This window comes from Carcharodon carcharias, chromosome 21, assembly GCF_017639515.1.
Source record: "Carcharodon carcharias isolate sCarCar2 chromosome 21, sCarCar2.pri, whole genome shotgun sequence".
In the NCBI taxonomy this organism is placed as follows: domain Eukaryota; kingdom Metazoa; phylum Chordata; class Chondrichthyes; order Lamniformes; family Lamnidae; genus Carcharodon; species Carcharodon carcharias.
Genome location: NC_054487.1, coordinates 1,675,977 through 1,700,063, shown reverse-complemented (window position 1 = coordinate 1,700,063; position 24,087 = coordinate 1,675,977). Strand labels below are relative to the sequence as shown.

The 24,087-nt window shown below is 44.0% G+C and overlaps 2 protein-coding genes across 5 annotated transcripts; one reads left to right on the top strand and one right to left on the bottom strand.

The window, feature by feature from the left end:
• The first annotated feature begins 13,110 nt into the window (after positions 1-13,110).
• Positions 13,111-16,724, top strand: LOC121292950 (zinc finger protein 774-like). 3 transcript variants are annotated; one of them, XM_041215460.1, is made up of 3 exons: positions 13,111-13,152; positions 13,467-13,616; positions 15,788-16,724. In XM_041215460.1, exon 3 carries the CDS (start codon positions 15,897-15,899, stop codon positions 16,596-16,598), a length of 702 nt encoding a protein of 233 aa, XP_041071394.1. In that variant the 5' UTR covers positions 13,111-13,152; positions 13,467-13,616; positions 15,788-15,896; the 3' UTR covers positions 16,599-16,724. The 3 variants fall into 3 exon arrangements, with proteins under 3 accessions (XP_041071394.1, XP_041071395.1, XP_041071396.1); XM_041215461.1 differs by lacking the exon at positions 13,111-13,152 and adding an exon at positions 14,600-14,699 and having other exon boundaries at positions 13,376-13,616; XM_041215462.1 differs by lacking the exon at positions 13,111-13,152 and having other exon boundaries at positions 13,376-13,580.
• Positions 16,725-18,080: 1,356 nt separating this feature from the next.
• LOC121292940 (zinc finger protein 135-like) lies at positions 18,081-23,273 on the bottom strand. 2 transcript variants are annotated; one of them, XM_041215447.1, is made up of 2 exons: positions 23,093-23,273; positions 18,081-21,769 (listed from the first exon to the last, which is right to left on the bottom strand). In XM_041215447.1, the coding sequence occupies exon 2, from the start codon at positions 21,416-21,418 to the stop codon at positions 20,390-20,392; it is 1,029 nt and encodes a 342-aa protein (XP_041071381.1). In that variant the 5' UTR covers positions 21,419-21,769; positions 23,093-23,273; the 3' UTR covers positions 18,081-20,389. The 2 variants fall into 2 exon arrangements, with proteins under 2 accessions (XP_041071381.1, XP_041071382.1); XM_041215448.1 differs by having other exon boundaries at positions 23,190-23,228.
• Between the last annotated feature and the right edge of the window lie 814 nt (positions 23,274-24,087).

The window sequence follows — 24,087 nt, the reverse complement described above, 5'->3', positions numbered from 1 at the left end:
TCCTGTGTGTGTGTCAATATGGTTCAGTTCCTATTTTTACCAACCAAACATTATTCACGTTAATTTTGTAGCTTCATATTAAGATGGCACAGGGAACAAAAAGAGCGGATTTAAAATATACAAGAGAGGTTTTCTTTCTTTTTTTGACTGAAGACTTTTCAGCTTCTAAGGATCGGGGTGGTACAAAGTGGAGAATGATGGGAATTGTCACTGAGCGACATTTAAACAGACAGACACCGAGTCCTTGTGGTCGAGTGGTTAAGGCAATGGATGAGAGAATTTATTTTTAAATACAGATAGTCCAAACTGAAATCACCCGGACATTAGGAACTGTTTCTATTGCTGCCAGGTGTCACAAGGAACAGGAAAATAAAAGTTGATTCACAAATGTTCCAGGAACGGATAGGTTATAATCACCAGGAAAGGCTGAACAGCCTGAAGCTCTTTTCTGTGGAAGAGAGAAGGCTGAGAGATGACCTGATAGAAATGGGATGCTTTGTCCCTGTTTCTTCAGGGATTCGAGGTGAAATTTATTCACTCAGCTGCAGGTTTACATCTTCTGAATCTGCATCAAACAAACAATGAAATGTTTAGGGATATAGAAAGAAAGATTCTACGTTGAAATGGAATTCTTAAAGTCGGATATTGTCATCTGCTAAATGAATAACTTTTATCAAACTCTCTCTGTCATTAGATTACAACAGTGACTGCACTTGAGCAAGATTTCATTGGCTGTAAAATGCCTCCCGTTATCATAACTTGTTGAAAGGCACTGTTTAATTGAAAGTCTTTCTTTCTCTTCTTTCTTTCTGACTGGCAATCTAAGTTAACAATCGGATGGAATGGTGAAGTGTATCTGTTCCTTGCAGTGTCTACTTCACTCTCTGTCTCTACCTGTCTCCCTTTGTCTCTGTATACCTGTCTCGCTCTCATTCACTCTCTCAGTCTCTCTGCCTGTGTCTCTATCTCAGTTCACTCTTGTGCTCTTTGTTCCCTCTATTCTCTCGCTGTCTGTGCGCAGCCAAGATTTACTGGATTGATTGCTGAGATGAGACGATTGTCCTAGGAGGAGAGATTAAGTGAGATGAGTCTGTTCTCTCTGGAGTTTAGAATAATGAGAGGTGATCTCATTGAACAGTCTGACATTCTGAGACAGTTTGACAGTGAACATGCTGAGAGGCTGTTTCCCCCTGGCTGAAGTGTCTAGAACTGGGCTCAGCTTCTCCAGATAATGTGTCAGCCGTTTAGGACTGAGGTGAGGAGACATTTCTTCACTCAAATGTTTGTGAACATTTGGAATTCTGTAGCCGAGAGGTCTGTGGATCTTTAGCCGATGAGTATATTGAAGGCTGAGATGTTTAGATTTTTGGTCTTTAAGGGAATGAAAGGGCATCAGGATTGGGTGGGCAATTGGTGTTGAGATTGGGGATCCACCATGATCTTATGAACTGGAGGAGGAGGCTCGAAGGGGCACATGGCCAATTACTGTTCCTTTTTTGATCATTTCAATGTTCTATCTCAGTGGAAATACCATCAAGGCAATGAGAAACAGCAGTTTGAGCGTGGTAGTCTGGCCGAATGGCCTCCGTTGCTGGATTCAGATTTCAGTCTCTGTGGAACTGCTGCCAAAGTTATAGGTGGTTCACCTGTGAGTCACTTTGGGTGCTCTGTTCTGACGATGAAGTGCCAGCACAAAGTGAATGCAGGAGTCTATTGGGTTTCATTTCAACTGGAAGAAGGAGGAGAAGCAAAACAAATATTAATTGATTTTGTGAGAATGCACGGTAGTGGAAGTAGTTGAGTTGCTCTTCCAGACAGCCAGCACGGACACAATGGGCTGAATGCCCTCCTTCTTTGCTGCAGCTATCTATGCTCACATACCATCAACATTAAACTATCCATAGGACCAGTCATCGTAGCTGAGTGGATAGGGTGATGGAGTTCAAATCCATTGGGGTTTCCGCATCTCATTATTCCTGGTTTTAACTCTGTGTCTACAGAGTTTATTATTGGTTACGTTGAATGAAATCCATCCAGAAACTCAGGAACTATGTCCGTTAGTTGCTGAAAGCATTCAAGAAATTTCCATTCGGAAATGGAACAATAACGGAGCCAGGCTGATGGTATTCTTGCTTTCTGGGTGTTTGCCTCTCCTTAGAGACAAGCCCTTGCCCTCACTAACTCTTGGTGTATATGTCTGTCTGTTTTCCTCTGTGTGTGTCAATGTGGCTCAGTTCCCCGAGAGATTGAAAACAGTTTTACCATCAAAAACTTTATTCACGTTAGTTGTACAGCTTCATGTCAAAGTGTTGAAGAGAAAAGTTTCAGGATGGAAGATGCAAGAGGGGTTTGTAATGTTTAGCATGAGGTGCAGCCATGATGCAGAGGATTCAGCAAGCAGCTTTCTTTTCATTTAACACGAGATTTGGAACTAGATCTGGGAGATATTTGTTTGGTGCCAACAGTAAAATCTCCTCTATAAACCTACAAGATTCTGAGGAGGCTTGACAGGTTAATGTAAAGAACACTTTCCAGTAGTGGGGAATCTTGATTCAGTAGGCTCATTTTTGGGATGAAGAGGCTGACTTATCAAAAACGGTGAAACAGGTTAAGTCTTTATTCATTAGAGTTTATAAGAATGATGGGTGATCTTATTGAAACGGACAAAATTCTGAGGAGGCTTGACAGGGCAGATGTAGAGAAGATGTTTCCACTAGTGGGGAATCTCGAAATCGGGGACATAGTTACAGGATCAGGGGACACTCATTTAAAACTGAGATGCGCAGGAATTCCCTCTCTCAGAGGGTAGTAAGTGTCTGGAATTCTGTACTCCAGGGAGTTGTGGCAGCTAGATCAGTGAAAGTATTTAAAGAGGAGGTAGTTGGATTTTTAAAATATCGGGGAGTTGAGGCCTATGAGGAGCGAGCACAAAAGAGGAGTTCAGGCCTGAGGCAGATCAGCCATGATCTTATTGAATAGCGGGGCAGACTTGAGGGGCTAAATGGTCGACTCCTGCTCCTTTCCCTTATGTTCCTATGTTCGTTTGAAACGTGTCTCTGGTGAAAGGGGCCGGAAATAAAAGGCACAAATAACATAGGTAATCCAGGTTGTAAGTGTTGTCTGCAGTTTCCTTAATGGTCTATTGGTCAGGATACAGCGGTTTCGCAGCTGCTGCCCAGGTTAGATTCCCAGTGAAGGGGTAGCAATTTATTGACCTCGTGCAAACTGTTCAAATGAGATTGAATAATTTCCTGATTAAAAGCGAGAAATGCAAGTCATCTGATTCTCAGTGGCGTCAGAGCTTGAGTTTTGCATCAGAGTTGGAAATGTCATTCGGTCTCAACCAGTCGAGAACAAACACAGAGGTGAAGATAAGGAATGAGAGAAGGGCTGTGATCGGCTACAAAGCACTGACAATAGAGATGGTGGTGTACGACAAAATAAAGCGGTAATAGGGGAGATTTTATTGTTGAAACCGATACAAATATCTCCCAGAACTGCTTCCAAATCTCATGTTAAATGAGAAGAAGACTTGTTGTTGAATCTCTCACTTTTTATCGCACCTCCTTCCAAACATTGAAAATGCCTAAGATAAAAGCAAAATACTGCAGATGCTGGAAATCTGATACAAAAACAAAAATAGCTGGAAAAACTCAGCAGGTCTGACAGCATCTGTGGAGAGCAATACAGTTGACATTTCGAGTCCGTTTGACTGACTCTTCAACAGAACTCATGAAGATTCATAAGGACTCGTAATGCTAACTCGGTCTTCTTCTCCACAGATGCTGTCAAACCTGCTGAGTTTTTCCAGCTATTTTTGTTTTATTGCAAACTCCTCGTGCACCTTCCATCCTGATATTTTTCTCTGTAACATTTTCATATGAAACTGCACGACTAATGTAAATAAAGTTCGTGATGTTAAAAATGTGTTCACCCCCTCGGGGAACTGAAGCACATCGACACACATAGAGGGAAACACACAGACATATACACCGAGAGTGAAAGAGGGCAAGGGTTGTATCCAAGGATAGACTAACACCCAGAAAGCAAGCATGACACCACCTGGCTCCGTTTTTGTTCCGCTAGGACTACAGTTTTCGTGAACAAAAACAGAATTACCTAGAAAACTCAGCAGGTCTGGCAGCATCGGCAGAGAAGAAAAGAGTTGACGTTTCGAGTCCTCATGACCCTTTGACAGAACTTGCGTTCGAGTCCAAGAAAGAGTTGAAATATAAGCTGGTTTAAGGTGTGTGTGTGTGGGGCGGAGAGATAGAGAGACAACAAGGTGGAGGGGGGGTGGTGTGGTTGTAGGGACAAACAAGCAGTGATAGAAGCAGATCATCAAAAGATGTCAACGACAATAGTACAATAGAACACATAGGTGTTAAAATTAAAGTTGGTGATATTATCTAAACGAATGTGCTAATTAAGAATGGATGGTAGGGCACTCAAGGTATAGCTCTAGTGGGTTTTTTTTTATTTTTTTTATATAATGGAAATAGGTGGGAAAAGGAAAATCTTTATAATTTATTGGAAAAAAAAGGGAAGGGGGAAACAGAAAGGGGGTGGGGATGGGGGAGGGAGCTCACGACCTAAAGTTGTTGAATTCAATATTCAGTCCGGAAGGCTGTAAAGTCCCTAGTCGGAAGATGAGGTGTTGTTCCTCCAGTTTGCATTGGGCTTCACTGGAACAATGCAGCAAGCCAAGGACAGACATGTGGGCAAGAGAGCAGGGTGGAGTGTTGAAATGGCAAGCGACAGGGAGGTTTGGGTCATTCTTGCGGACAGACTGCAGGTGTTCTGCAAAGCGGTCGCCCAGTTTACGTTTGGTCTCTCCAATGTAGAGGAGACCACATTGGGAGCAACGAATGCAGTAGACTAAGTTGGGGGAAATGCAAGTGAAATGCTGCTTCACTTGAAAGGAGTGTTTGGGTCCTTGGACGGTGAGGAGAGAGGAAGTGAAGGGGCAGGTGTTGCATCTTTTGCGTGGGCATGGGGTGGTGCCATAGGAGGGGGTTGAGGAGTAGGGGGTGATGGAGGAGTGGACCACAAGACCTACAAGTTTCGTGAATGTTTTCGTGAATGAATGGAAATAGGAAAACCCCCTCGGATGTTTTAGTACTTGGATGGATTTGGTTGAATCTAACCGAGAATTAACTCTGTCGGTACAGAGTTAAAACCAGGAATAATGAGCAGCGGGGAAACCCAATGGATTTGAACACCATCACCTTAACCACTCGGCCACGGCGACTGGCCTTATGGACAGGTTAATGTTGCTGGTATATAAGATGGCTGCAGCACAGAAAGCCGGGCTTTCGGCCCATCTTCTCCGTGCCGACTGTCTGGAAGAACAAGTCAGCTACTTCCACTGCCGTGCATTCTCACAAAAGCAATTAATATTTGTATTGTCTCTTCTTCTTCTCCCGGTTAAAATGAAAACCAATACACTCCCACATTCACTTTGAGCTGGCACTTTTTCGTCAGAAGGGAGCATTCAAAGTGACCCACAGGTGAACCACCAATAACTTTGGCAGCGGTTCCACAGGGACTGGAACCTGAATCCAGCGCCTGAGGCCGTTCGGCCAGGCTACTTCTCTCAACCTGCTGTTTCCCGTCGCCTCGATGGTGTTTCCACTGAAACAGAACATGAAAACATCAAAAAAGGAACAGGAATTGGCTATAAGCCCCCTCGAGCCTCCGCTACCATTTTATTAGATCGTGTCAGATCCCGAAACTCAACAGCAATTTCCAATCCGATCCTGATAGTCCTTCATTCCCTTAAAGTCCAAAAATATATTCACCTCAGCCATCAATATACTCGTCAACTGAGGATCTAGAGGCACGTGGGCTACACAATTCGAAAGATTCACATGCCTTTGAGTAAAGAAATGTCTCCTCACCTCAGTCCTAAACGGCTGACACATTATCTGGAGAATGTGAGCCCAGTTCTAGATGCTCCAGCCGGGGGGAAACAGCTTCTCAGCATGTTCACTGTCAAGCTGGCTCAGAATGTCAGACTGTTCAATGAGATCACCTCTCATTATTCTAAACTCCAGAGAGAACAGACTCATCCCACTTAATCTCTCATCCTCATCTCAGGAATCAATCCAGTGAATCTTGGTTGCACACAGGCAGCGAGAGAATAGAGGGAACAAAAGGCACAAGAGTGAACAGAGATAGAGACACAGACTAGAGACTGAGAGAGTGAAAGTGACCGAGACAGATATACAGAGACAAAGAGAAGCAGAGAGAAGGAGAGAGAGGGGTAGACACAGAAAGGAACTGATACATTTCACCATTCCATATGATTGTTATCTTTAGGTTGACAGACAGAAAGAGAGAAATAAAGATTTACATTAAAACAGAGCCTTTCACCAATTCAGGAAAACCGGAGGCTCTTTAGAGACAATGAAATCTTTTTGAAAAGTAGTCACTGTTGTAATCTAATGACAGAGAGAGTTTGAAAAAAAATGCTGATTCAATGGATGACAAAATACGATCTTAACAATTCCATCTCAATGTAGAATCTTTCTTTCTATATCTCTAAACATTTCATTGTTTGTTTGATGCAGATTCACAGGATGTAAACCTGCAGCTGAGTGAATAAATTTCACCTCGAATCCCTGACGAAACAGGGGCAAAACATCCCATTTCCGTCAGATCATTTCTCAGCCTTCTCTTTCCAGAGAAAAGAGTTTCAGGCTGTTCAGCCTTTCCTGGTGATTATAACCTAGCCGTTACTGCAACATTTGTTATTGAGCTTTTACTTTCCTGTCCCTTGTGACACCTGGCAGCAGCAAAAACAGTTCCTAATGCCCGAGTGATTTCAATTTGGACTATTTGTATTTAAAAATTAATTCTCTCGATGTGACCATTGCCTTACCCACTTGATCACAAGCACTTGGTGTCTGTCTTTTTAAATGTTGCTCAGTGACAATTTCCATCATCCTCCACTTTGTAGCTGTAACTTTTGTGAATGCTTGCAGACGAATGGAAATTAGAGAACGCTGGAAGTTATATATGTTTTTTAATCAACTTAATCGTCAATTAATTGTGCAGGCACACAATAAAATTCAGGGATGATAAGCAGCGTAGCTGTCAGGATTCCAGCCTACCTGTGGAGATCCCAATTCATTCAATCCCGTCAGCTTAACAACTCAGTCCAAGTCCCAGATTTGCACGAAAGTTGTTTGTATAAAACCATAGACGGCTGCATCAGATGGCCATTCACATGCCGAGTCTCTAGAAGAGAAGCTCAGCGACTGTAATTCCACAACCCGCCTTTTTCTTACAGCAAATCAAATTTATATCGTCTCTCCTCGTTCCTCCTATCAAAGTTAAAAACCGCACACTCCGCTGGATTTAATGTGAGTTGATATGTGTTGGTTCAAATGGGACTGCTGCAGATTCTAAAAGGCGGGTAACTTAATTGTTCGGTAGCGGTGGGATTCGAACCCACGCCTCCGTAAAGACTAGCGTCTAAATGTAGCTTCTTAGACCGCTCGGCCACGCTACCACAGTATGTGATTGCATGAATAATTTCCTTTAATAGTATTGCCAACGAAATAGAACAGCAGCAAAGGAGCAGGGGTAAGTCATTTCGAAATTCGAAACAACTCCGCCAGTTAATCAGGTCATCCTGTATTTTGTAACATACAGAAATCATCTCCACTGCTAAATTATTTTTTCAATGTCTCATTGTTTCGATGTTTCCAATGATGTTTCTTTTTTTTCCTGTGTGACTGTGAGTGTTTGCTAAATGAAGTGTTGGTAAAAAGTAATGAATTTGTATCTATTAACTGAGAAAAATGAGAAGATGATTCGTCAGGATAAACATTTTTTGATAATTCGATTTGACATCAACTATTTCAAAAATTTTGAAAACTGTAAAAAGTTTCAGAATCCAACTCTTCATGTCATTGGGTCAGGGAAGCTTTGTTAATTTTCACACATTATGCATGTAGACTGCAGAAGTTCCTGCACCTCTTTCAATATTGTTTTTCTTAACTCAGAGTTCTCAGAAGGGAATTGGACAATTACATGAAAGGGAGAAAAATAATCAGAGTTATGGAAAGAGGCAAAGAAGTTGAGATTAACTAGAAATCTCTTTGTCCAAAACTGACATAAATATGATTGTCCGAAAGGCCTCTTGAGGAGCTGTATCATGACATGATGAAATTGTTGATCAGTCTGTCTCCAGCATTCCTAATGAGAACAGCCAAATTCTATTTCTTTAAAACAAAGACCCAAAATGCTACTGCATGACGTCACAGCTGTACATTTTAGTGAAGCCCATTGAGCCTTTGCACTGTTTCCTGTTTCTGTGGTGCAGCGATTATCATGTTTGTCTAACACATGAAACGTTCTCTGGTTCATAACTGGGCAGAGCTATTATCAAAATCTGTGGGTTCACGATGCAGCCACGTGGCCTGGTCAGTATTTATCCCTCAACCAACCGCACATGGTCTGTTCGTTGTGACGTCCCTCCTTTTGGCTGTTTCCTGAGCGGTGATTGGCTGCCGTATTCCCTGCATTACATCAATGACTCCACTTCAATAAACGCAAAATACTGCAGAAATCTGGAAAGGGAAACAGAAAATGCAGGAAAAACTCAGCAGGGCTGACAGCATCTGTGGAGAGAGAAACCTGCTGTGTTTTCCAACATTTTCTGTTTTTATTTCAAAAATGTACTTAATTTGCTGGAAAGTGGTTTGAGACATCCACTGGTTCCACTGGTCAGGAATAGCGCTATTAAAATGCAAATTTATCCTTCTTTAATTATCTTAACTCCCAGTCCTCTGGTTACTGACCCCCGTCAATGGAAACAGTCCCTCCCTATCTGCACTAACAAACCGCCTGGTCCCTGTTGTCCCCACCCCCGTCATTTTGAACAGCTCCGTGAAATCTCCGTTGAACCTTCTTTGCTCATCGAGGACAATCCCGGTGTCCATAAACTCTCCACAAAACTGAATTTCCTCATCTCTGGACATGAAGCAAGGCGAAGGATTGAGACAAGATTTTGGAAAATATTGTCAGTCTGCAGGTGGGAAAATGGAGAAAGAACCAAAACAGAAAACCCAGTCTCCAGCTTTGTGAATCTACAGAAAGACTTTGGGAACAGGAATCAGCGGAGAATGAAGGGTGAACTGTCCGACTGACCAGGGACAGTCAAGGCACCTTTACCTTCTTTAAGATGCTGGAACATTGACTCTGATGTTATCAGTGAAATTTACTGATCTGAGACTTTGAAAGGATTCTCGTTACTGCACATCAGGAATTCAAACCAATTGTTTGACATTGTTGATCAGTCTGTCTCCAGCATTCCTAATGAGAACAGCCGAATTCCATTTCTTCAAAACAAAGACCAAAAGTGCTGCTGCATGACGTCACCGTTTAACATTCCAGACAGCTCCATTGGGATCTTTACAGCGCAGGGTTTATAGAGGCGAGTGGGGTCATATTCACTTCACATATTATAAAGCAGCAGTTTGAAACCTGGCAGGAGCATTATACAAGCTTGTTTATTTTAAGTGTGAGTGGAAGTGCGATCATTTACCTTTGTTGTATATATAAACATCTTGCGGACTAAGATTTTTACCTTTTGTGATTTTAACCGAATTAATTATCATTTCAATAGAAGAAATCCCATCCAAAAACATACGTATTTTTTGATTTCCATTCAGGAAATTTGCTTTTGGAAATCAAATAAAAACTGAGTCAATTTAGTGAAATCCATGCTTTATACGCCCCTGTCTCCCCTTAGGCCTCTGTCACTCTTGGTGTATATACCTGTGTGTGTTCTTCTGCGATTGTCAATGTGGTTCAGTTCCCTGAGGGGTGAAAGCGTTTTTAAAATCACAAATTTTATTTACATTAGGTGTGCAACTTCATGTTAAAAAGTTGCAGAGAGAAGCAGCAGCGTAAAAGATAAAAGAGGAGATTGGCCCTTTCTATGTGTGCCTTACAACAACAACTTATATTTATAAAGCACGTTTAATGTAATGAAACGTCACAAGGCATTCCTCAAGATCATTATATAACAAAGTGTGACACCGAGCCACATATCCAGTCAGATGACTAAAAGCTCCGTCAAAGGTGGAAGCCTTAAGAACTGTCTTACAGGAGGAAAGTATCGATTTCATGTTCCAGCTAACAGCAATGGTTCTTCTCATTGGTGAAGATATCATTTGTGTTCAACCTAAAGAGACCATTTAGTCGGAGGTGGAAAAGATCTAAAATGAAAAAATACAGTAGCCTGCATAAGTCAAATTTCAAGCCTTATTGGTAGTTTCCCTCGTGGCACAGTGACTATGATTCAGCACTTTCATTGGACCAATAGCAATTATGTTGGAGGGTTTTGGAAATTGAAAGTTGCACATGAGCAACTTGTGGGACATTCGCCTCACAGTCAATTTCATATTCCAGCTCACAGCAGTCGTTGTTTTCAATGGCTGAATAAGTTGTTTTTTGTTGAAGCTGAACCTCAACTGAAATGAAAAAAAGGGCAAAAGCTGTAGATAAGCCAAACCGAAAGCGCATTGGACAGCTAGTATGGTGGTCTAGTGGTTAGGATTCGACGCTCTCATGATTCAATTCCCAGTCAGGGAATGAAAATTTATTGATCTTGTGAAGTTGTTAAAACGATTTCTTGGAAACATTTAACAGCCCCACCAGAATCAGTGGAGTGAGGGTTGAAGCTTTGCCTCAGCTGCAAATCTTACACTTGAGAACAAATACAGTGAAAACCTTTAGAAATTATTTGTGACTCACTAACTTGGGTATTCTGTAAATGCTGCTCGGAGGTTTAGTGACCAGGATATAATCTACCTGCTTTTCCCTGAGCCTATGCTTGGTGTATTGGGAGGTTTGGCCTGGGTTGATTTTCTGCTTTTCCCTGTCTCACTCACTGTGGAGCTGAGGATGAGAGATTAATTGATGGCTTTGTTTGAATCCAATAATTTCCTAGATTTCTAATGGGTTCGATGAAGGTATTTAGTAGGCTCAAATCTTTTCTCATTATATGTGTTTGTGTGTTTGCTTTTTGTGTGGGAGTTCACTGGATAACAGTTGATCTGGCCACCATTTTGGGGATATTATTTTGCAGCCCAAGTACCCGGTGACAATGCGGAACATGTGATAATGAATACTGATGGAGGGAAAACAGTAACAGCTTCGCCCCTGGATGGTCTTCAATCACCAACCTTTCGATAAAAAGGCAAACACGCTGACCAATTGCACCACAGAGACTTATGAGAGGTCAGCCAACAAGGTATCCCTACCAGGGTGAAGGTGAGTCAAATCTTCAGGTTGTCACTACCCAGATGACTATCGTTCTCTATCAGTTTTATTCTTTCAAAATAAAGGATGGGACATTCATTATGGTTATATGGAAACAGTCTGATCCCACCCACTGCAGACACATCCATGTCACTGGGAACCAGCTCTCCTACAACCGGTCCTGTCTCCCTTAAAGCCTTCCCGTGTTTTGTCTGTTACTAAATATTCTGATTGTCCCAAAGCCAATATTAGGTTTGAATTCCTGATGTGCGGTAACGAGAACCCTTTCAATGTCTCAGATCAGTTAATTTCACTGATAACATCAGAGTCAATGTTCCAGCGTCTTAAAGAAGGGAAAGGTGCCTTGACTGTCTCTGGTCAGTCGGGCATTTCACCCTTCATTTTCCTCGGATTCCATTCCTCAAAGGGATTTTCTTTTTTCTTCTTGAGTTCCCTGACTAGACCTGGCAGCATCTTTGGATTGAGAGGCAAAATTAACAGTTCAGATGCAGTGCGGTTCTGATGAAAGGTTACAGGCCTGAAATGAAAACCATGTTTCTCTCTCCACAGACGCTAACAGATTTGCTGAGAATTCCAGTATTTCTGTTTTTATTTCAGATAGCCAGCACCTGCAGTATTTTGCATTTCTTTAACTCCTTAGTGAAACATATGAGATCCTGAGGGGACTTGACAGGGTTAATGTGGAGAGGATGTTGCCTCTTGTGGGGGAATCTAGAACTAGGGATTACAATTTAAAAATAAAGGTTCACTGATTTAAAACAGAGCTGAAGCAAAGTTTTTTTCTCCCAGAGGGCCATGAGTCTTTGGAACTCCCTTCCTGAAAAGATTGTGGAAGCAAAGTCTTTGAATATTTTTAAAACAGAGGTGGATATATTCTTGGTAAGCAAGGGGGTGATAAATTATTGGGGGTAGGCACGATATAGATTTTGGGTTACTTTCAGATCAGCCACGATCTTATTGAATGGCGGAGCAGGCTTGAGGGGCCGAATGGCCGACTCCTGCTGCTTGTTCTTATGGACAAACCCATTACCAGTAGATTTCGAGATCCATGTCTGAGCTGAAAACATACAGGTAAACTCAAACTGTAAACAGATCATTCACCAGCTGGAAATGGAAAGGCATTCACTCATCATCCCTTTTACTGACACAGCAACACAGTCTCACTGGTGCGAGGCCATTCAGATACTTCATGAGTGCAAAGGGCTTTATTCAGTTTGCCCACATGTTAACACTCCAACTTGAAAAGTTCATAGAGTTTGATCCACAGTCAGGGCATTGCTACTGGCAAGAGGCATTTAATGTTCCATGTTTGGGAGCGATAAAAAGGCACCATCTCACCCCAACTGCTGAGACTCCACTGGGTTCAGGTCTAGCTGTAGTGCTTTGTGCTGCTGTTCATTACAGCCAGGAGAGAAATATGGTGGAAACTAGACCAATTTGGTCACTGCATCGATTGATTCAAGAATTTTATATCTTGCCCCCTTGGCATCGTATTCTGATTACAGGGCATATGTTTCTGTTGCACATTATCACCTTTGAATGACGGGGTGGTCACCCAGCATTCGCTGCGGGGCAGAATGTGCCCTATCCCCATTAAAGCAGCTTCCTGCACATGCGCATTACACTGCGTGTGTGTGTGTGTGTGTGTGTGTTTTTGAAGCATGCGCATTGCGGTCTGTTTCATGAGCATGCACAGTGCTGGTCTGTGACTGAAGTTGTTCAGAGCTGGTGAGTGAATGTCGAGTGGAGCAAACTAACAGAGTTAGTGTGTGTGTGAGGAGGAATGGAGCCAGCGGACCTGGGCAGGGAGGTTTCATTAAGACACAGTGCAGGCCGCAGACCCCAAATAACAAGGTACCGGTATTGTGTTTACAGAGAACAGACTGAAAAATTCTGGATTTCTCCCTTCAGCAGGCCCGGGGTAACGGCCGCCATCTTTATAGGGGGCAATGTGCAGCAGGGCGCATGCGCGGTCATCCTGGTCCAGATAGCAGAAGGAGAGAATATTGTGAATGTCTATCCTGGACGAACAGGGATGGATTTTGGAAACTCCTTTTACAGGGAGTTAGAAGGGGAGGATTTACACACAGCAAACTCAAACCAAGGGAATCCTTTCAGGATTTCTGTCCTGGATTGACAGTGATGGATCTTGTGTACTCCATTTACAGGATTTAAGAAGAGGAGGGGAAACTCAAGGGAGATGAGAAACTCAAACCAAACAGCACATCAACATCTGAAAGTCACTTGATTCCTCAGCACCTTAATATCACCAGCCTTTGAATGTAAGCATTGAGTTCCAGGTCACTACCAGTCACCAGGTAAAAAATCTCTTCCTCACATCCCCCTTGTGGATCTTGCCTAAAATCTTAAATCTCTGTCCCTTAATCCTTTTATAATCAACCAATGGGAAAAGATTTTATTTAACTACCCTATACATACCTTTCATAATCTTGTAAACCTCTATCAAATCTCCCTTCAATCTCCTTTACACCAAGGAGGAAAACCCCAGTTTCCAGAACCTAACCTTACAATTAAAATCCCTCATCCCTCAAACTATTCTCGCAAATCTACTCTGCAGTCCCTCAACGGACCCTCACATCCTTCATAATGTGTGGTGATCACTGGTTTGCACAGACCCAGATGTTCTTGTGTCCATGTCTGTGACATCATCACACATCAACAATTACACTGTGACATCATCACACATCGACAATTACACGGTGACATCACCCAGCTCCCCTGGGTATTTCCTCAACTGGGAGATTTTTCTCTGACTCCAGTGCTTCTGTTTTCTTTCCAGTCGCAGGCTCCAGCAGGAGAGTCTAAAGTTGGAATGAGTGAAATAGTTTCAGAGGTTAATATTTTTGAGTATTCATCTACAATTGAGACCTTTAGTGTTGTACTCTGTTATCTGTGAGATTTCAATGGCTCTGGGGCTGGTGTGACTCCTTTACTGTGGATCTGAATCGATGTCCACCCATTGCTCTGTTTTACCTCTGCCCTTCCTGATCACCTCTCTGCTATTGTCTAACTTCTCCTGCCTCTAATACCGGGTGTGTTTTAACTATGTTTAGTACTCTACTGTAACTTCTGCCAACTCTGTCTAAATGAGGTTTCCACTGCTGTCCACCCCCTCACCACGTGCTGCTGGCTTCCCAGCTTTATCTTCCCACAGTATCTTTCATAGTCAGGAATTGTTTTTCCTGTGCTATAGTCAATTTCTCTCCCGCTCTGAGCTTATATTGACCATCACATACTGCCCACCCTGAAACGTTAATTAATTAATTCTATTGTGTGATAGAATGCTCCAAGGTGTTTCGCAGGAGTGTTAGAAAGCAACGTTTGACACTGAGATACCTGAAGAGATATCAGGGCAGATGAACAAAGGTCTACTAAAAGAGGTAGGTTTTAAGGAGTATCTTAAAGGAGAAAAGAGATGTGGAGATGTTTAGGGGGGAAATTCCAGAGCTTGTGGCCTTGGCAGCTGCTGGGAGAGACACCAAAGGTGGAGCAGTTAAAATCAGGAATGCTGATGAGGTCGGAATTAGAGAAGTGTAGATATCTTGGAGGATTGTGAGGCTGGAGGAGATTACAGAGATAGAGAAGGAAAGACCTTGCAAGAATTTAAACTAAGGATGAGAAATTTAAAATCTAGGTTCTCCTTAACCCAGAGCCTTTGTAAGTCAGTGAGTACAGGAGTGATGGGTGAACAAGACTTGGAGCGAGTAAGCAGAGTTCTGGATTACAGGGGTGCTGAATGTGGGAAGCCGGCCGGGAGTTGAGTCTAGAGGGAACAAGGGAATGGATGTCAGGCTTAGCAATTACATGAAGGGATATGGGGATAGTGTGGGGAAAAAGACATTGATTGGATTGAACGGTGGAGCAGGTTTGACGGGCAGAATGGCCTACTCCTATTCCTATGAACAGTCTGGTTCAGTCTCAGTCAGTTCCCGGGAGAGGGATTGAGTCGGTGTCTAAGGAGTGGAGGTTTTAGCTGGGACTGAAGACAATGGCTTTAGTCTTCCCAGTAATTAAATGGAGGAATTTTCAGCTGACTTAGTACTGAATGTCAGACAAGTCAGGATGGTGTGTGACTTGCAGGGGAACTTGGGAGGTGATGGTGTGTCACATACACCTGCTACCCTGGTCCTTCTAGCGGGTGGAGGTTGAGGTTTCTGGAAATTTTGTCAAAGTTTTTGTTGTGTTGTAGATATCCTTCACCCCCTGCCTCTCCCATCTCTCTCTCTCCCTCTCCTCCCTTGTGGGCCAGAGTCTTGTGTAGGCCCAGAGCGGTGGCAGGTTCCCTTCCCTGAAGGACATTAGTGAACCAGTTGGGTTTTTATGACAATCCAGCAGTTTTCATGGTCACTTTTTCCTCGTGCCGGCCCCACAAATTCCCAGATTCATTCAGCTCAGTTTCACAACCTGCCTTTGTGTTTTTGTGGGTTCCCTCTCACTCCCCTTTTTCTGTTTTAAATCAATTTCACAGGGTATTAGAAGGGGAGGATTTATAGTCAGGAAACTGAAACCAAACATCACTTCAGACTTTGATGGAGTCGCCCATTCTATCGTAAACTGAATATCTTTAGATTTTGAACATGGAAGGAAAAAGCACCGTTCACAGTGGGGAGAAACCGTACACGTGTTCTGTGTGTGGACGAGGCTTCAGCCGATCATCTGGCCGGTCAGAACATAAACGCAGTCACAATGGGGAGAAACCGTGGAAATGTGGGGATTGTGGGAAGAGATTCAATTACCCTTCCCTGCTGGAGATGCATCGGCGCAGTCACACTGGAGAGAGGCCGTTCACCTGTTCCAAGTGTTGGAAGGGATTCACTCGGTTGTCCCACCTGTTGACTCACAAGCGAGTTCACACTGGGGAAAGACCTTTCACCTGCTCTGAGTGTGGGAAGGGATTTACGGATTCATCCAACCTGCTGACACACCAGCGAGTTCACACTGAGGAGAGACCTTTTAAATGTCCAGACTGTGGGAAGTGCTGCATAAGTTCTGGGAATCTGATGTCCCATCAACGTCTTCACACTGACGAGAGACCGTTCAGGTGCTCTCAGTGTGGGACTGGGTTCAGATGGTCATCTCACCTCACTGAACACCAGCGCAGTCACACTGGGGAGAGGCCGTTCACCTGTTCAGAATGTGGGAAGGAATTCACTCAGTCATCCCACCTGCTGACACACCAGCGAGTTCACAGTGGGGAGAGACCATTCATCTGCTCCAAGTGTGGGAAGGGATTCACTCAGTCATCTCACCTGCTGAGACACCAGCGGGTTCATAAGTAACTACAGTGATTGGATGTTGTTGTGAAATTCCATCCAGGACTAACCATGTTCATTCAGGGCTGTTTCTGCTGATGTTAATAAACTACAGCCCAGTTATAGGGATTGATATTCTGGATAAAAGTCAAATAAATCAGCTTTGTGTTAAACTCACTGTGTCAAGTCTTCTTAATATCTCAAACACAAGTTAGTTCCTTTGGAAGGGCTCTCCCTCTCCCCTGTCTCCTCCATCCTCACCTCCAACAACAAGTGTGAGGAGCTCATGGAGCTTCTTTGTCACTAAGATTGAGACAATCTGATCAGCTGCCTCTGCTGCTTCCCTCCCTTCCACTAGCCCACTGGGACAAACTGTCTCTAAAGTTCCCTCTTGTCTGTGTCCTGAACCCACATCTTTCTCCAGTTTCTCTACCATCTCCCCTCATTCTTCCTAAGCAAAAGATGAAGCGCTATTCCTATAATATTCAATACATTTCTGAAGATTTTATAAGATTATTAGACAGTGATTTCTTACAGATCTCCCCACCTTGAAAAGGGAAAATCCTGATTGGCTTCTCACAACTGATTTCTGACTAACCTATTTCTAAGCTCCGAGCTTGTTTTCCTAATTTCTTGATGACAAACTGTAGATAACATACTAAAGCTGCCAGAATGATCAGAATCAGCAACACAAACCCTTGAGCTGCCACCAAGAATAAATGTCAAAATGTGATAACTATCGACTTAGATTCATCCTCCCCACCTGCTGATCATCTCACACAATCTAAATTATTAGCATGTGGTAAATACATCTGGTTCAAACAGAAGTTCATGTACGGACTTTAAAGATTCTCCATCTCTCTGTTCACCTGCATCCACCTTGTGGATATTTTCTAAATCCAGATTCTATTTCCCCCTTCACTTTAACTTTACTCCCTCTGATAGGTACCAGTGTGTTTCATTCAATGCTGATTGTTTTATAGTTAGTTTCACTATGGAGTATAAGTTAATGTCCTGATGATTTAAAATGTCTTATTCAATTTTCCACAATAATCACTTCATGTTCTGTTGTCAAGTAGCTGAGCATGTCTGGGACCTGTTCTTCAGTACAGGGTCACCATGCATTTCCACATGTTAATTACACCACATGGAACATATCACATCTGCACACTCACACTGTATCCCAATATCATGCTGAATGTGCCAACCTATGCAAGTCACTCTTGGTCTTTCAGGTGATCTTATCAAAATATCAATGGGGTGTCTGTCTGAAGATCTTTGCTGATCTAACCCTGCTTGGTTCTGGAGTCTCGGATAGTGGCCTGACTATCAAATTCAGTTTCTTTTAAAATACAGAGGAAAGGACACAAACATCACCAAGAGAAATCTCTGTTTTTACTGAGCTCATCTACACTTCCCTGACTTTCACTAGAAGGTACAGGTATGTCAGATTGAACTAGTCAAATGAATTATACTCAAGTGAATTATTCCATTTCCCAATTGGTGGTGTGATTTTCTCTATCTTTTATTCTAAATACGTCATTTCATGAATTACCATTCGATCTCATTCAGGAAAACTCAAGGAACTTTACTGTCCCATTTAATACACTCATATTATGGTGTTTGTAGATCAGAGACAGAAGTACAGAGACTTGCAATCAGATTGTAGATCACTCCCATATCTCCTATTCTCAGGCACTTTATCCTGAATGATAACAAATGGGATGAAGTCAAATCTTTAAAAAGCAAAGCCTTTTGTTTAAATTATCACCGTGCTGTAGTGGAAAGGGTTAACTTCTCAGCTTGTTAGCAAAGGGGCTGAAGAAACATTCTCAAATGTGCACACTTGTGTCAACTTTATGTAACTTCATTTTCAGATCAAGGATGAACCAAACCCCATTTCAATCTTTGTTTTTCCAATTCTCTTGGTATTTTTCTCAGCTTTGCCCAAATATTATTTTTTTCTTCTTCCTTCAGGCACCTTTCCAAATGACGGTAATAAAACTGAAGAAAAATAAAACTGAAAAAGTTCACTTTCACAGGCAAAAGGAGCTTCAACCTTCTGAGACTGAAAAGAGTTAAAGAGGGTGGAGCTTCCCACAGCTTGTGAGCTCCAGAACAGAACCTCAAGGCTGAAGCTTATCTTTAGGGAATCAAACTTTTCGATGTCTTTTACAATTGTACAAGTTCATTGTGATTCATACTTAAATGTTTACTTTCACTCAGTCATTATAACCTTTCACTTTTCTCAGCACAGAAGCCGGCAGCATTTTAGATTCAATCCCAATTGTAAACTTCTCTTGTAGCTGGCGTATGGAGAAGATCATGTCCACTGTAGATCTGCCAGCACAGAAACCGCACTGTGCTTCTGGATACACTCGGTCTGCAAGCAGATGGAGGCCTGACCCTAGTGAAGGACGTCCCTGTGATGCTGAGGAGTGAGATGTCCCTGTAGTTGTTGCAATCTCCTCTGTCACCTTTCTTTTAGTATATTGTGATCATTCTTCAATCACACACATGTCCTGTGGAATGGATCCTACATCCCAACAGAGAAGGAGGAGCTCATGAAGCTGTGACAGTCGATGGGACTTTCTGGGTTTGAGCAGTTCAGCTGGAATTCCATCCTTGCCAGGTGTCTTTCTGCTTGCTAAGCAATTAATGGCCTTTTCGAGCTCACGTGATGAGGGTTCCTCGTCCAACCCAATCATGACAGGAAGCTGCAGGAGAGAGTCAAACAGAGACTGGGAGATGTCCTTCTCACAGGAGTACAGCTCACAGCAGTTTCAACCCAGTGGGACATCTGTTTACTTCTGTCAGTGGGTGCTTCACCATCTGCTGATTTCACGGGGTAACTTTGGTGATGGTCGGACCAAGTGCCCTCCTGATCCCATCATACACAGCACGTAGATTTCCATTGTCACAGGCAGTTTGGATTTCTTGACGTGGGCTGATCCAGTGTTTATTTACACAGTATCTCCCTGTCTTTTACACAACTGTCTCAGCTACTTTCAAGTCACACTGTGCTCTAGCTGTTGGGTTTATGTTGTAATCAGGTAGGCTTTGCTTTTTGTTTCAATGACAGATTCATCTCTGCTGAGTAGGTCACAAACCACACTTTGTTGTGGGTTCCACCTTTCCCAAATGTTGCTGCTGCTGTGTCAGAAATGATTGAACTCAGCCACTTCCAAGATTCAGCAATATCAATGTTGACTGATGAAGCTTTTATTGATGAGCCTGTAAAATATTTCACTACTTTGTTCATCTTGCTTGATAGTTTAATTGCACAACGGAGGTGTCACTATAAAGAATATGCAGATCAGTAAGAATTGTCAGCAAGGATTAATCAGCACTTTCTAATTGGAGATGTTAATCAGTGGAAAATCTCAGATACTGAATTGTAGAGTTCGTACCAAAGATCAATTTATGATTGAGGTAAAAGTTAATAATTTTATTATAAATGCATTCCTGTCATGAGTTCTTGAATTAAGGGGTAATGTCACAGATGGTGCTTTTAAAAAGGGGCACTGCAGTTCAGAAAACCAGTGACAGATCCAGAATATTAAACTCCAGCCAGTTATACGGCTGTTAACATCAGCAGGAACAAACCTATTTATTGTCAGACTATCAATCCTGGACGTGATTAACAGAAGCAGAATCCAACCCCGCAGTTATTTATGAAATCACTGGTGAGTCCGCAGGTTGGAGGATCTGGTGAATCCCTTTCCACACACGGAGCAGGTGAATGGTCTCTCCTTAATGTGAATTCGCTGGTGTACAGTCAGCTTAGATAACTGACTGAATCTCTTTCCACAGATATTTCAGCTGAATGGGCTCTTCTCAGTGTGAATTTGTTGGTGTGACTGAAGGCTGGATAACCGAGCAAATCCCTTCCCACACACGGAGCAGGTGAATGGTCTCTCCCCCGTGTGAATTCGCTGGTGTCTCACCAGATCAAATGACTGAGCAAATTTTTTCCCACACACGGAGCAGGTGAACGGCCTCTCCCCAGTGTGAGTGCGCTGGTGTACAGTGAGGGCAGAAGAATGTCTGAACCTCTTTCCACAGGAAGTGCAGCTGAACGGCTTCTCCTCAGTGTGAATTCGCTGGTGTTCAATAAGGACAGATGACTGTCTGAAACTCTTTCCACAAGTAGTGCAGCTGAATGGACTCTCCTCAGTGTGAATTCGTTGGTGTAACTGGAGGCTGAATAATCGAGCAAATCCCTTCCCACACACGGAGCAGGTGAATGGTCTCTCCCCAGTGTGAAGCCGCTGGTGTCTAACCAGGTCAAATGACTGAGTGAATCCCTTCCCACACACAGAGCAGGTGAACGGTCGCTCCCCAGTGTGAGTACGTTGGTGTACAGCGAGTGTGGATGAATGCCCGAAACTCTTTCCACAGGAGGTGCAGCTGAAAGGCTTCTCCTCAGTATGAATTTGCCGGTGTGACAAAAGACTGGATGACCGAGTGAAACCTTCGCCACACACAGAACAGGTGAACGGCTTTTCCCCAGTGTGAATTCGCTGGTGATTCAGCAGGCTGGCTGACTGAGTGAATCCTTTCCCACACATGGAGCAGGTGAAAGGTCGCTCCCCAGTGTGAACTCGCTGGTGTGTATTGAGGGTGGATGAATACCTGAACCTCTTCCCACAGTAAGTGCAGCTGAAGGGCCTCTCCTCAGTGTGAATTCTCTGGTGTAACATCAAGGAGGTTTTCTGAGTGAATCCCTTCCCACACTTGGAGCAGGTGAACGGCCTCTCCCCAGTGTGACTGCGTCGATGATATTCCAGCCGGGATGGATAAATGAATCCTTTACCACAGTCCTCACATTTCCAAGGTTTTTCCATGGTGCCAATGTCTTTGTGTTTCTACAGTTGAGGCGATCAATTGGAACCTTGTCCACACACAGAACAGGTGACAGTTTCTCTCTGCTGTGAATGGTGTGATGTTTGTCCAGGCTGTGTAACTGGTTAAAGCTCCTTCCACAGTCAGTGCAGTGAAACGCTCTCACTCGGGTATATGTGTCTTGATACTTGTCCAGTCACATTTATATTTCAATTATTTTCTTGGAGACAAAACAGACGAACATTTTCCCTTCCATCTTCAAAGGTTGATGGTATTCAGGTTCTGAATAAGCAATTGACTCAGCCAAGACGTTTAGTTTCAGTGAACATCTCCGATTCCTTCCTTTCTAAGATCTGCAAAGAAAGGTTACAAAAGTAATCATTGGTAGTACAGCATAGGAATCCAGAGCAGACAATTCTTGTTTTAACTTTCTCATTTCCCAAAGGTGCGAACCCTTGGCCCAAACACACTCCCATTTTCTGTGCTAAATTCCAAACCCATCATACCATCTCCCCCATATATTTCCTCCACTCCCAGCTTTCTCCCTCCATCTGCTCTGGTTCAGTTCAGTTCTCAAACCTCTGTGTGCAGATTGAGAATAAAATCAATGAATGAATCACTTTTCTCCTGGTTACTAGGACCTTGAAGCCCCGCCTACTCTCATTTCACCAGGATAGCCGGGCATGCGCAAAACTCGCTGTTGAAGCAAGATGGTGGCCGTTAACCTGGGCCTGTTCGTGGTGAAAATCCCCAGAGCTGCAGGTTCTTATTGGGAGTTTCCTTCCTCCAGCAGGTGTTTCTGAATTCTCCCCAACCACATCCTAGGGTTTCCGCACTGTTCTTGCTCCAGTTCAAAATGACTGGGGAGTGATTGACGGCATCTCTGGCTCCAGCCTCCCCGGCTGCACTGGAGAGGTGCAAAGGAGAATCACCAGGATGCAGCCTGGGCTGGAGAGTTTCAGCTATGAAGAGAGACTGGATAGGCTGGGGTTGTGTTGCTAAGAGCAGAGAAGGCTGAGGGAATAGAGCTATACAAAATTATGAGGGACATAAATAGGGTGGAAGTGAAGAAGCATTTCCCCTTAGCAGGGGTGTCAATAACCAGGGGTCATCGATTTAAGGTAAGGGGCAGGAGGTTTAGAGAGCATTTGAGGATTTTTTTCACCAAGAGGGTGGTTGGAGTCTGGAACTCACTGCCTGAGGGGGTGGTAGAGGCAACAACATTTGAGAAGATTTAGATGAGCACCTGAAACGCCACAGCTTACAGGGTTAGGGGCCAAGTGCTGGACAATGGGATTAGAATAGATGGGGGCTTGCGGGCCGGCACAGACACAATGGGCCGAAGGGCCTGTTTCTTTGCTGTTTTTCTCTGTGACTGACCAAATGGAAGGGGAGGGGCCGGAGGACCGAACGGCAGCGGCTGGACCTCCAGCCAATCGGAGTGAATGAGGGGCGGGGTTGCGCCCTCTATTGCTGCGCATGCGCCCCGTTGCACACTGACCCTTGTAAAGATGGCGGCCGTTGACCCCCGGGCCTGTCAGCGGGAAAACCCCGAGCAGCTGCCGCCGGTTCAAACCCGGACCCGGGATCTTCTTACTGGGGGTTTGGGGTCTACACCGGGTGTTTGTGAATCCTCCTGTCTAACCCAGCCGCCGGCTCCATCCCTCCCCGCTCACCCGATAAACAGCCGCCGCCCCGCTCGGTGTGACCGCGGGACCGGGAGTTTCCTTTGGGGTTTGAGGCCTCCACTGGGTGTTTGTGAATCTTCCCCACCCGCTCTGCCGCCTCCATTCCTCCTACAATCGGCCGTTTCTCTCCGGTTGCGGAGCAGAGATAACAGCATCCCCGCAGTTGCTCATCCAGACTGCGCATGCGCCTATCTGACCTGCGCACGCTCCCTTCTCAACCCACCATTGCGCCTGCGCGGGAGCCCCTGTGGGTAACATTGGGCACATTCTGCACCGTAGCGAAATCTGGGTCGGAACCCCGCCATGGAGAAGGCGAAATCTTAACTGGATAATTATATTTTCAACTCCGATTACAATTGGAGCCATGGAGATGATATACAGAATTATTAAATAATTTGTTCCAGTAATCAATGTGCCTAAAACCTCCACCAGAGTTCTGTTCTGGGAGTAACCAACAGCAGAACAAACCCCAACAGTTGCATGTGAACCCTTTGGAGTCACAGCAGCTGAAGTGATCATGTGATTTTTAAAAAATTGTACATATTGGCCCAATGGCTTCATTGTCTTCGGATCACAAACATATTTTTCTATTCAACCACGTGACCTTTCAATGGCGGTGCTCCTGCTCAGCCTTCGCTGCGGGGTAGTATATGCCTTATCCTCACTGCAAGATTTCCCCGTGCAGACAGAGTACCGGACTTTGCCTGGAGCATGCGCATTGCAGGGTGTAACTTGAGCTGAGCAACAGAAAGTCGACGCGAGTGAATGAAGCCGGTGGGTGGAGAGGAATGAAGGGGTCGAGCGACAAGAGAGCAACGGGGAGGCTAAGGGCGTGGGGAGGGCGAAAGGCGGCCGGGTGCTTGGGGCGGAATGGAGGGGCCGAGTGGTGGAGAGGAATGGCGGTGGCTGCGTGGATGATGAGGCATCACGAACACCCAGTGAAGTCCTCAAACTCTCAATAAGAAACTCCCAATCCCGGGGTT

What these genes read in the sequence shown, in the direction of transcription:
- LOC121292940 (XM_041215447.1), bottom strand. Translation starts at nt 21,418, where the DNA reads ATGGAAAAACCTTGGAAATGTGAGGACTGTGGTAAAGGATTCATTTAT.
- LOC121292950 (XM_041215460.1), top strand. Translation starts at nt 15,897, where the DNA reads ATGGAAGGAAAAAGCACCGTTCACAGTGGGGAGAAACCGTACACGTGT.